The sequence below is a fragment of the Gymnodraco acuticeps genome, unplaced genomic scaffold (assembly GCF_902827175.1).
Source record: "Gymnodraco acuticeps unplaced genomic scaffold, fGymAcu1.1, whole genome shotgun sequence".
Classification (NCBI taxonomy): Eukaryota; Metazoa; Chordata; class Actinopteri; order Perciformes; family Bathydraconidae; genus Gymnodraco; species Gymnodraco acuticeps.
Window position 1 is genome coordinate 1 of NW_022991524.1, and position 13,065 is coordinate 13,065.

Here is a 13,065-nt window from a genome sequence, read left to right on the forward strand (position 1 = left end):
GAAAATAAACGGGGCTCAGAGCCTCGTATTTTTAAAATCTTTTTTTCCTTCTAATTTGTTATTCTTCTCAAAATAGCACACTGTTATTTACTCACCAATAACACACAATTATCCTTGCTTTTATTTATTGGTTTAATTCCATAATCTCGGGCTTTTTTGGCGTTCGCCAGGAACTGCATTTCAAAATAAAAATAACCGGAAACAGACGTAGGCCTATAAGGGACATTTCGAGCATCATTGCGATTGTCAACATTTTTGAGTTTAGGATGGCCGAAGACACTACACTACCCATAATCCCCAGCTATCGTTTAGGACTACAGTCCCCGTGATTAATCTTCAAGGTCTGGGATTGGATGTTGGAGTGGCAGTGCGCCAAGGTTACGCCGAGCGTCAAACAGCTGTTTGAAATGGAACGAAACCACGCCAGACTATCCAAAACTGGAATCGAACGCCCCCCCAGAACTATACACTACACTATTGTGTTTCGCAAAATGTTCTATGGGACGTCTCTACTGAACGTTTCCCCCACAAGTTGCCAGTATTAAACACATTGGTGTTATCAAATGTAAAACATATAATTAATAAATGGGTGAAAATCGCTGTCCATAATGCGCAGCATTAATATATAGCATTAATATATACCCACATGACAGCTCATTGATACTTTGTAATTCTACTCAACTACAATTCAGAGGTTAACCTGGTATTTTTACTCCACTACACTTATTTTAGTTACTTTGCAGATTCTGATTAATGATGTGAAATATAAACAACCCTTAAATCAGACTTTAGTTACACCTGAGTAACATTCAGGTAAGGTGATTGTCAAGTGCCAACAATCAGGAGAGATATTTGATAGTTGGTGCTTGAGAAGACTAAACATGTATCTGCAATTGACATGAATGGAAACGAGTAATAAAGTATATTCATTACTCGTTATTCTCTACTAATAGTTCATTAAAGACTGTATATTATGGCTATTTTGCACATCCCTTTCAAGATTTTCAAAGGTTTATTGACATATCATATACACAACTACGGTGTAGTTATGCAATCAACAGTTTATTACAAGACATCTATCAATATGTGTATACCTCCACCATTAAACTGTCATATTCTGCACATTTCTTATTCTATCTACATACATAAGAGTATAATCCATATGTATAATATCAGTTAAAATAAGTGCTTCAACATAGTTAACATTGCAGGAAAGCAATATATTAGACGTTAAGTACTTTGTCAGGCTTAATATGTATCTGTAGATAGATACCCCCAAAGTTTTTTTCTTATTTAAAAGAAGACCTTAATCTGTTATTTAATGTTTAAATAAAGGTTAATTCGTTTTTGTGTTTTGCACCTCCTCCTATTAATATCTTTGTACATTCTGCACTAAACTGTTTTATTGTAGAGATCACTTATAGTATCTTCTTGATTTTTTATATTCTATATTTATACTTTTCCCCTATGAAAGTATGTACTCTTAATATTTTTTTAAACAAATAAAACACATAAAAACAATAATTCAATAACGTGCTTTAACCACTAGGAGGTGCACACAAGGTACACACAGCCATAATAACTTTGTATTATTAGTGTTGGACACTTGTATGTACAACATCTGAAGATGTGTAGTTTTATTCATGCTTTCACATAATTTTACAGCATATTGCTATACTATTTCAGACTCAGTATTTACATTCTTACATTCAAAATGCAATCCAATTCAAATCAGTAATATCTTTAAAAACTACAAATCCTTTTATATAAGCTGTGCACCGTTATGGTGTAAATATAACCTATCTATGAATTATATCAAATGTAAAAGTCAGCCGAATTAGTGTTGATACTGCAAGGAGACGTATTGTGTGAAGAGAAATTGAAGATGTTGTTTAATTGTTGAAATATTTATGATCCACGTCAAGTATTCAGTTTCGGCGGCATTTCTTCAGTTTTTCCAAAGGTCTTCTCATCAGGGCTCTATAAATAAAGAACTACGGCAGATCTGTAATATACAATGCAGCCGAACCGTGTATTATAATGCCGTTATGTGATGACTTTCAAAGAGAAAAGCAAGAGCACTCGGAATTAAGTATTCTTTTATTCTTTTAAAATGTTTTCCGGATTTCATATCATATAAACACCAAATCCCAGCATGCATTGCGGCTAAAACATCAAATCAGCGTAGCTGAGGATCTTGGGTAATCGCTCGAAATGCCTACGTCTGTTTCCGGTTATTTTTATTTTGAAAATTCAGTTCCTGACAGACGCCAAAAAAGCCCGAGATTATGGAATTAAACCAATAAATAAAAGCAAGGATAATTGTGTGTTATTGGTGAGTAAATAACAGTGTGCTATTTTGAAAAGAATAACAAATTAGAAGGAAAAAAAGATTTTAAAAATACGAGGCTCTGAGCCCCATTTATTTTCCTCACAGACGGCAACACTAAAGGTCTAAAATAAAGACCTAAATGAATATTTGGGATGTTCTTGCCTTTAGATTCTCCCAATAAGTCCAAGTACAGAGGGTGACTTTGCTGTGAAAAAACACATTTCCACCCAAAAAACGTGTACACATTCATGAAGTAATCTTCGTCATAACTAGCAAACTAAACATCATGTCCATGTACTGCACAAATAATCAGAAATAAAAACTCATTACTCGCATAAAATGACATCAAAACGCATTTTAATGGCCAAATGAACCTTAAAATAGGCCTTTTCCACCGAGAATAACACGAAGGTCGGCCATTGTTGTTGATCACGTGGTCTGGGAGCTGTTGCAGCGTCCATAGCAACCACCTTAGCAACCATGAATGTGTACACATTCATGAAGTAATCTTCGTCATAACTAGCAAACTAAACATCATGTCCATGTACTGCACAAATAATCAGAAATAACAACTCATATTAATCGCATAAAATGACATCAAAACGCATTTTATTGGCCAAATGAACCTTAAAATAGGCCTTTTCCACCGAGAATAACACGAAGGTCGGCCATTGTTGTTGATCACGTGGTCTATGAAGGTCTATGGGACGCCCTGCCCGTAGAAGCCTGACGATCAAGGGGTCCGCTGTCCGCAATGAAGGTCTATGGGACGCCCTGCCCGTAGAAGCCTGACGGGCAAGGGGTACCCTGTACGTCATATAGCGACGGGGAGGGGCCCTGACCGTCCGTCAATATGTGACGGGATGGGAGTGAGAACGTGTGTGTGTGTGTGTGTGTGTGTGGTGTGTGGTGTGTGTGTGTGTGTGTGTGTGTGTGTGTGTGTGTGTGTGTGTGTGTGTGTGGTGTGTGTGTGTGTGTGTGTTGTGTGTGTGTGTGTGTGTGTGTGTGTGTGTGTGTGTGTGTGTGTGTGTGTGTGTGTGTGTGTGTGTGTGTGTGTGTGTGTGTGTGTGTGTGTGTGTGTACTTGGCCTTATGACAAAACACCCCTCACCGTGTCAGTGTCTACAGAAAAAGCACTCAGGATTGGAGAGGACGGGTTCTTTTTACATCTGAGTGGCGTCTGGGTTTATGAACCCTCAAAGCTCTGACATGAGCTTTTTCTGTCTTAGGCGTCCACATCTCACCTGCGTGTCTGGGCTTTTCAAACTGAACCTTGGCCAAATAGCAATACTGCCATAAGTGTTTGTTTTCAATCCCTGGAGGAACAATGCAAAGCTCCTGCGGCGTCAGGAAAGCACAGATTCTGTCAAATCAAATCAATAAAAGGTGTATGGAAACAGCTGTGAGGAGAAAAAATTACCCAAAATAAAACTCAAAATGGTAGGGTGATAATTTGAGGGTAATCATACTGTCATCTTGAGCTTCCACCTATTTTCTCATATGTCTAGCAATGCACGGGCCAACAACAAATACTTCTCCACAGCAGTCATGTTGAAAATACATCTCATTCTAGAAATGTCTCCTCACATCTTCCCACCAAACATTAGGCTTTTAATTCGCTCATTTGACTCCAGCTAGTGCGTGTCTCTGTGATGAATTTGAAAATTATTGTTTCATTAAAAGGATATTAAGTCTTAAAGGAGGCGTTTGTTTGGATCGCTCAAACTTAATTTTGACACTCATCAAAATTAAGAGTTTCGGGCTCTTGACAAACGATGGAAGCTTACGCAGCGACGTTAATAAGGACTTTTGGAGAGGGGTAGATAATGCATGACGAAATATATTCAGATGACATGAGACCATGGAGAGAAAGGATGAAAATACACAGATTGTTATGATATATATTGCTGGTAGCGGGTCAAAAAAGCTAAAGTAAGAAAAGACGGATTTGAAATGCATTGACGGACATTACAGTAGTCATTTGCAACATATAGAAGATACCATCGTTTGGGACTGAATGTAAATTAAAGGGGCCTTATTCTGCTAGGTTCATATTTGTATTTCATGATTAAGGAACATCCTCTGGAGGCAACCTTTGGCCATTTACATGCACCAAAAGCTGTATACTACACTAGAGGAAGGGGAAAACCCCAAAAAGCACAACAGGGCCTCTTTAAAGTATACATATTTAAAGATAATTGCGACTGTACGGTACATCATCTGCACTTTGTGTAACCAGCGTCCTTTATTTGAATGGGCTCATCTAATGAGAAACCATCCCCAGGACAAAGGTGCCACTATATGTTCATGATGGTCTTACTTTTGCAGCCATTATGTATCCAGTGAGAATTAATTTGAGGATAATATATATGAAGTAACACGTGGAGAATATGAATTTAGTGTATTTTGCCTGTAACACTAATCCGCTGTGTCTTTGTGATCTGTGCACTTCCTCCAAACATCTGCTGTGTTGACTTGTCCACTGATCGTAGCAAAGTACTCCTGGTTTTAGACGCTTATATGCCTCGGGGGCCCTGACCTATAAGTTAATGCCGTCTCCGCCAAAAACATGTCTGAGGCGGATGATTAAACAGTCCTGTCATTTTGAGGGATTTCACACATCAGCCAAGCAACCAACTGTGATCCTGCACCATCTGGTTGGAAGTCAGCGCCTCCAAAAGAGCATGATGTGATATAAGCAGCGATGAATACTGAGCATTCACACCATGTGCTTCGTGGACCGAGAAATGAAGAAGCTGACGCAGTTTTTTTCCTAGAGCCTCCAACGTCTTTGTCTCAGTCTCTGCTTGTTTCTCTCTCGTTTTCAGGATGACCATCAACGCAGAATGCCAGCTGCAGCTCCATAATTTCCCGATGGACGAACACTCCTGTCCTCTCGTCTTCTCCAGCTGTGAGTATTGGCAAAAGCACAACACAAGCACACACTAATGCACAAATATGCATGCATGTAACACCTGCTAAAGCAAATCTATAAAACCAGACGTAGGGCAACGACTTAGATGCAAAGAAAGCTTCTACTTTGTGCTAGTGTTACGAGCTGTGAGGAGGTGGAAAGGATTCAAAGGGGTTTATTTGTCAAATGCACAAAAGCTACAGCGTCGTTTTGGCCATAACATCTTAAACCTCATGCTCCTGCAACAAGACATACATAACATAAAATAAAAAGACATAATAAAGTGCAGTAAACAAGGCAAATGTAATGCAAAAAGAGATGTAGAGAAAATCAAATGCTTACTCATTGTCAGGTTCACAATTCCTCTACGAAGCAAGGAGTCGGACCAGGCAATAAGGTTATGATAAAACTGATTTATTTCAGTTGTGATAAGGAATACAAACGCTCAGCTGAGGTCTCTGGAGATCCCTTTTCACTCCAAGCAGTTAACCGTCCAACATTTCCTTCCAGAGCTCCGGAAACTGGCAAAACACATTTCATTTAGTTATTACAGAATAAAGGCGTCATATTGTCACGGAGGTGATCTCTGGGCCCATAGATCTCGGCCTCCGTTACGGGTTGTATAGCTTCATTGTGGTTGATTGTGTTCACCTGGTGCCCTGTGTTGTCTCCTCCCCCCTCACCTGTGTCTTGTTGATTGATTAGTGTGTGTGTGTTTAGGCTCTGTTTTCCCTGTCAGTGTTGGCAGGTAGTGTGTGTGAGATCCTTGTGGCTGGTGACTGTGCTCACGTGAACAGCGAGATTGAGGCTGTGTCATGTGCCCGTGAGTAATAAATGCCCACACCGGGTTGTATTTTGGACGTTCTGCCTCCTTGCTTGGTCGGGCCGCTCAACGGTCAGCTTCACACATATTATGATTGGTTGAGACTAGTTGGAAAGAAACCGTGGTTTAGACTTTGGTTCTCTCTCGTTGGCGCACAGACTTAGACAAAAGTCTCTTGGCAACACGATCTTCCAATCAGCATTCTGCAGGCGAAGCTTTCACAAATACAAATCAAAACACACAAATCCTCTGACTATTCTATTCGCTATCCTCCGTCATTTTTTTGCTAAAGTTTCTACAGATAGTGGATCCTTCATTATACTGGGTCCCAGTCATGCATGGGCGTGGAGCTCACTGTTTCTAACTCATTGTCTTCCTACAGTGTGCACCTGACCTTGCTACAATAATATTGCAAGCTAAAACTGTCTCTAGGACTTTTCCCTTTCGTTTCCTATCCAACCAATCAAAACTTGGGATTGGTGATGTTGTCTATTTATTCCAAAGACATAGCAACATCTCAATGAGCACAATAAACATTTCATGTAATAATAAGAATCGGTCTTGTAATGGTATATACAAATAGACTCCACACCATCTCCAACAAGCAGGTATTTTATTGTGAAAGGGTCATGGTCATCTTAATCAGGGATTAACTGCAGCTCGTATACGACCCATTGTAAAGCACCCAGAGGAGAGGGAGGAACGATTGTCTAGACGGGAGGAGGAAATAATAAGCGTGAATAATCATCTCCATCTCAGCTTCAGGCACAAAGGCTATAGAATATCTCTCAGCGTGATAAAACAGGACAGAATGAAACACTTCCCACGGCGGTCCAGAGTCAATGGCCGTTTCTCAATCGAGGATGCTGGCTTGGTAGTCGTGTACTTCCAAGTCACTTCCTTCAGAAACGAAACAAGTATACTTCCAAGCCACGGCTACGGAAAACGAAGAAGAATGGAACAGGCTAACAAGTGTGCCACTCTCTCTAACGGTTTCAACATAAACTGTACCAAAAATAAATACCTCACGATGTCTATCTAATTATGAACTGGCTTTACTTTCACGGAACACATTTTTGGTGATAACAAACAAATGTAACAAAGTAACATATTTACCAACACATGTTCTACGCCCCTACATACTTACATTTAAATGTGTGCTGCGTCGGTTCCTCTCCGCAAGGGTTTTTGAAATTGGTCCGTGCGCAAAGCATTGTGGGGATTTTAAGGACGCGAAGTCTACCCATGTGCAGCCTCGAAATTTCCCCCAAACCAAGGACGCGGTGGAATTCCAAGTATGCTGGAAATTGGAACAGTCCTACGGCGGCACTCGATGACGTAGCATCCTTGAAATATTGGCTTGGAAGCCAAAATCCTCGCGATTGAGAAACGGCCAATGTCTGGTCAGAAGTGACGTCTACGTTCCTGAATGAAGGTCAAAGTTGAAGATAAGGGAGAACTAGATGTAGATTTTTAGTATCCACGTGGTTTCAATCGCATTTAGACAATCAAGAAACATATACAGATCAAGAAATGGAACTTGGATACACTTATAAGGAATAAAGTTGGCACACAAAGGGTGGAAATGAGGATGCAACATAATTGAATACAGACGGTAATCAATAAAGGAACTATTGTTATGAAAAACGAGATAAAAAAGGATATTTTACAAGAGAAACAATCGACAAAAGTCGTTGAAGGACTAAGATATGGATCAGCAGGAGAGGACTCTTTAAAGTAGAGACACTACATACTGATAAACTGTCTCTTTTTTGGGCTCCTATTTATTTTGGGCATTGATTCAAAGTAGTTGGCAGAGGTATACATGAACACAAGGGAAGAGAAAGTACTTCTTAGTAAAAAAAGACAATTTTCTCTCTTAACACATCTTCACTTACTTTATTAAATCCATCTGAAATTGGCAGCATATGCGAGGAGACACAAGCTGTGAAATGAAAAGGATATAAAGTATTACTTAAACCCTAATGTGTTGGAAGCCTTGTCCATTTTGTAAGTGTTTGAGAGCCAGAATCTGCAGCATGAGCACAACCAGTGAAATGAAAGCTTTCACCGTCCCATTAAGCAGAGCCTTATTAACTCACCCATCACCTGAAAAGCACCATTTGATTTTAATGCGAGTACTCGTTCTGCAGGATATGATTTCATTGGGGTAATAATCAATACCTAATGTGCCTACAGATGGCAGTATTTTTCCCAGGCCATTCTTATTAAAGCCTCCTCTCATCGTCGAGGTGGCGTAATCAATCGACTTTGAGAATACATGCAATTTGCTCACCGTGTGACGAGAGCGTGTCACTGTGCTGCAGGTAGTGAAAGAGATATTGACCGCAAATGGGCTTCTATTATGTCTCCGCAGCAATAACCTTTGTTCCCGTGCAGATGGACTTTTCTTTTTGCTTCAACGGATGAGCAGCATAGCTTTGATAAATTCAATAACCCTGAATTCAAGCCATGAAGTTCTACATGTTGCTAATTGCTTAAAGAGGCCCTATTCTGCTTTTTAGGGTTGTCCCTTTTCTGTAATTTGTTATATAGGTTACTAACTTCTATTGGGTAGCGCTCCAACACAGGAGAGGACTCTTTAAAGTAGAGACACTACATACTGATATACACCTGAGCATCAGCAGGAGAGGACTCTTTAAAGTAGAGACACTACATACTGATATACACCTGAGCATCATCAGAGAGGACTCTTTAAAGTAGAGACACTACACACTGATATACACCTGAGCATCAGCAGGAGAGGACTCTTTAAAGTAGAGACACTACATACTGATATACACCTGAACATCAGCAGGAGAGGACTCTTTAAAGTAGAGACACTACATACTGATATACACCTGAACATCAGCAGGAGAGGACTCTTTAAAGTAGAGACACTACATACTGATATACACCTGAACATCAGCAGGAGAGGACTCTTTAAAGTAGAGACACTACATACTGATATACACCTGAACATCAGCAGGAGAGGACTCTTTAAAGTAGAGACACTACATATTGATATACACCTGAACATCAGCAGGAGAGGACTCTTTAAAGTAGAGACACTACATACTGATATACACCTGAACATCAGCAGGAGAGGACTCTTTAAAGTAGAGACACTACATACTGATATACACCTGAACATCAGCAGGAGAGGACTCTTTAAAGTAGAGACACTACATACTGATATACACCTGAACATCAGCAGGAGAGGACTCTTTAAAGTAGAGACACTACACACTGATATACACCTGAATATCAGCAGGAGAGGACTCTTTTAAAGTAGAGACACTACATACTGATATACACCTGAACATCAGCAGGAGAGGACTCTTTAAAGTAGAGACACTACATACTGATATACACCTGAACATCAGCAGGAGAGGACTCTTTAAAGTAGAGACACTACATACTGATATACACCTGAATATCAGCAGGAGAGGACTCTTTAAAGTAGAGACACTACATACTGATATACACCTGAACATCAGCAGGAGAGGACTCTTTAAAGTAGAGACACTACACACTGATATACACCTGAACATCAGCAGGAGAGGACTCTTTAAAGTAGAGACACTACATACTGATATACACCTGAACATCAGCAGGAGAGGACTCTTTAAAGTAGAGACACTACATACTGATATACACCTGAACATCAGCAGGAGAGGACTCTTTAAAGTAGAGACACTACATACTGATATACACCTGAACATCAGCAGGAGAGGACTCTTTAAGTAGAGACACTACACACTGATATACACCTGAACATCAGCAGGAGAGGACTCTTTAAAGTAGAGACACTACATACTGATATACACCTGAACATCAGCAGGAGAGGACTCTTTAAAGTAGAGACACTACATACTGATATACACCTGAACATCAGCAGGAGAGGACTCTTTAAAGTAGAGACACTACATACTGATATGGACCTGAAAATGCTTAGATAGCACAATGTCTTTGAAATGATTCTAAATCTCCATTTAAAAGTGATCCCTTATTCAGGATTGTATGAAATCACATGCACAGATGCTCCTAAAAATATGTTTCATCTCAGCGTAAGAAAGGCTTTTTGATAAGAAAGAACAAAGGCTTTCAGAACATCTGCTCCGTCTGTTTTCAAACGTCCAGATTGTTTAGCGTTGTATACATGAACACGTCTCATTTCTGAAGACAGCAACACGGACTTCTGCACATATGAGTCAACCCTTTTGGAAAATGTGAAGCCGCTCTCCAGATTTTTTACACGATTCTTGATATTCATGCGTTTAGAAGTTCTCAGGAAACATTTATCCGTGAATCGATTACAGCATAGCGATGTTTAACATGCCAAAGGAAAGCACATTAGCTAGTGTTTGAACAGGTCAGTGTGTTTTGCATTAATTTGTTGCCAGCTGACAAATGGCACGTCTCATGGCAGATGGAGAGGAAGGCAAGAGGGAGACGAGATGTCTTTTACGTCTGAAATGAAAGCTACAAAGACCAATATAATCACTTTTCTTCACTCACATATTCAACATATTATCCTTTCTTAGCAGCTGTAGCATCCTCTGCTCACTTACCATGCAAGATGTTATTGTATTTAAAGCTGTAACAATTAATAGGCGATTTATTTGCTAAGCAGTCATGAGAACTGTCAGTAAATATCGTTTTTTAGCATCCGAAAATCTTTGATTTCCTGCATTTTTCAGTATTATATTCAAATGTGTATATTATATGTGGGGTTTGGACTTAAAAAGCAGGACCTTTTCACTATTTTCTTACATTTTATAAGCCAAAGCATCTAAAAAAATGTAAAATAATCATTACTTGCAGCCCTAAATATATTATGATATTTTGCCTAATGCCTAAAAATGTTGTCTCTTAATCATGAATCAAATTAGACGTCTTCCCGTTATGACTGCAACCAAATGTCTTTATCGAGAAGTAACATAAGAAACATGACGAAGTCCTTGGTAACTTCCTCGTAACTCTAAGTATTTTTCCCTGACACCTTGCAACATGTTTTGATTTCATGTCTTTAAAGCTTAGTGTAAGACGTAAGGGAAAAGTTCCCTGACTGAAAAGCTTTAACTATGATTAGTAGGACCCATGCAGCTTTCCTCCCCACAGGCATAGCTGCAATCACTTCCTAAAGATCCCCCTCTGAGCAGCAATAATAGCACGATATTTACATGTTCCCCGCACATTATATACCAGTAATGATATATCTGTCACAAAGTGCCGGCCCTGACTGAGGCTTGGAGGGTAATTAGCTTTGTGCAAGAAAATGGTGGAGACATTTCTCTCAAATCAATCTGCTGACGGCTACGGTGATATATCAGAACGTGTATGTATATACGAAATGTGTTTTAACATGAATTCAGCCATGCTATTTGTTCTTTGTGTTTAAAGATGTTGTTGTAATCTGTCAGCATGCTAGCATTTGCTTTGCCTGAACACAAGCTACAGCTGAGGCTAATGGGTTGACCAAATAACTGGACAAATGCACATTTTTACTAAGACTTTCCAGATAGATTTGATGTCTTTTTAACACAACTGAAGCATCACAGTCTGCACAAAAGCCTTCTTGAAAGTCCGTAGAAGTCAGACTAAGGTTTCTTAATCCATCCAGTAGTTGTAGAGATCTTTCTTATTTGGACCAAAGTTGAAGAAGTGACTTATCGAAAGACATTGCAAGGCTTAACATCTTCAAATGAAAGCATCACATGCTGGACTTTTTGCTTATTGTATATAGGGCTAAAATCATTTCAGTAGACATCTCGATGCTGTTGAGACAGACGAGTCATACTGTATATTTAAAGATATAATCAGCACTTCTCAGAGATGGAGTACTCGAGTCCTGGACTCGGACTCGTGACTCGACTCGGACTCGCGCACTGATTGACGCGACTCCAACTCCTTGGGTGACTCGGACTTGGACTCTGATTTGACTACGACTCTCCCTTGGTGACTTGGACTCGGACTCGAACACAGGTAATGATGACTCGGACTCGACTCGGACACTCCTTGGGTGTCTTGGACTTGGACTCAGACTCGAACACAGGTAATGATGACTCGGACTCTGACTCGGACACTCCTTGGGTGACTCGGACTTGGACTCGAACACAGGTAATGATGACTCTGACTCGACTCGGACACTCCTTGGGTGACTCGGACTTGACTACGACTCTCCCTTGGTGACTCAGACTTGGACTCGGACTCGAACACAGGTAATGATGACTCGGACTCGACTCGGACACTCCTTGGGTGACTCGGACTCGACTACGACTCTCCCTTGGTGACTCAGACTTGGACTCGGACTCGAAGAGTGGTGACTCGAGAGTGACTTGGACTCATGAATTGGTGACTTGACTACAACACTGGCACTTCTCAATCACTCCTGTCATCACTGCTGCCACAGCGCTTAACCCCTTATTATGAATCGTCTCACAATGTGTCTTAAAAGTGGAAACATCAGGGGATTTTTCTCTTTTAATTCTGAAAACCTCATCTAAAAATGGCTTTGTGTTGGGAGGTGTAAATGCTTACACTTTAAACCTATATTCCCAGAGCAGCTGACGTTAGAAACAAAATGCAACTGACCTCCTGTAGGTACATATGTTTGTTTTGAAGAACAACTCAGCTCCCTTCACTTTGTGATCTTTACTAAGCAGACAAAGCCTGAACATCCATATGCGTGCACACTGAGAGTAGATATGCATATCTTCTGTATTTCAGAGTTGAATCTGAATACTTTAGGAAACACATGTAACAGTATGATGGGCTGTTAAAAGTGTTAGAGGCTTCAAAGGGACATTTGAATACCTAAATAACCATAGCTTGTTGAAAATGGGTGACATTTCTTTTTAATAGACAAATATTTCCAAAGACTGTGTTCTCTACAGTTTATAATACATAATTATAATTAAAAGAAGAAATTGACAAAAATCAAGATAATATTTGATTAATTCATTAAAAAATACTATGCTCAATAAATACATGA

The 13,065-nt window shown here is 39.8% G+C and overlaps 1 protein-coding gene across 1 annotated transcript in view; it reads left to right on the plus strand.

The window, feature by feature from the left end:
- Window positions 1-5,159: 5,159 nt before the first annotated feature.
- The window catches only part of LOC117533381 (gamma-aminobutyric acid receptor subunit gamma-3-like), a gene marked incomplete at its 5' end in the record, with an annotated part of 36,513 nt that continues 28,607 nt past the window's right edge, over window positions 5,160-13,065 (plus strand). The window contains 1 exon segment of the mRNA XM_034197079.1: window positions 5,160-5,242. Coding sequence (XP_034052970.1) covers window positions 5,160-5,242 — 83 coding nt within the window.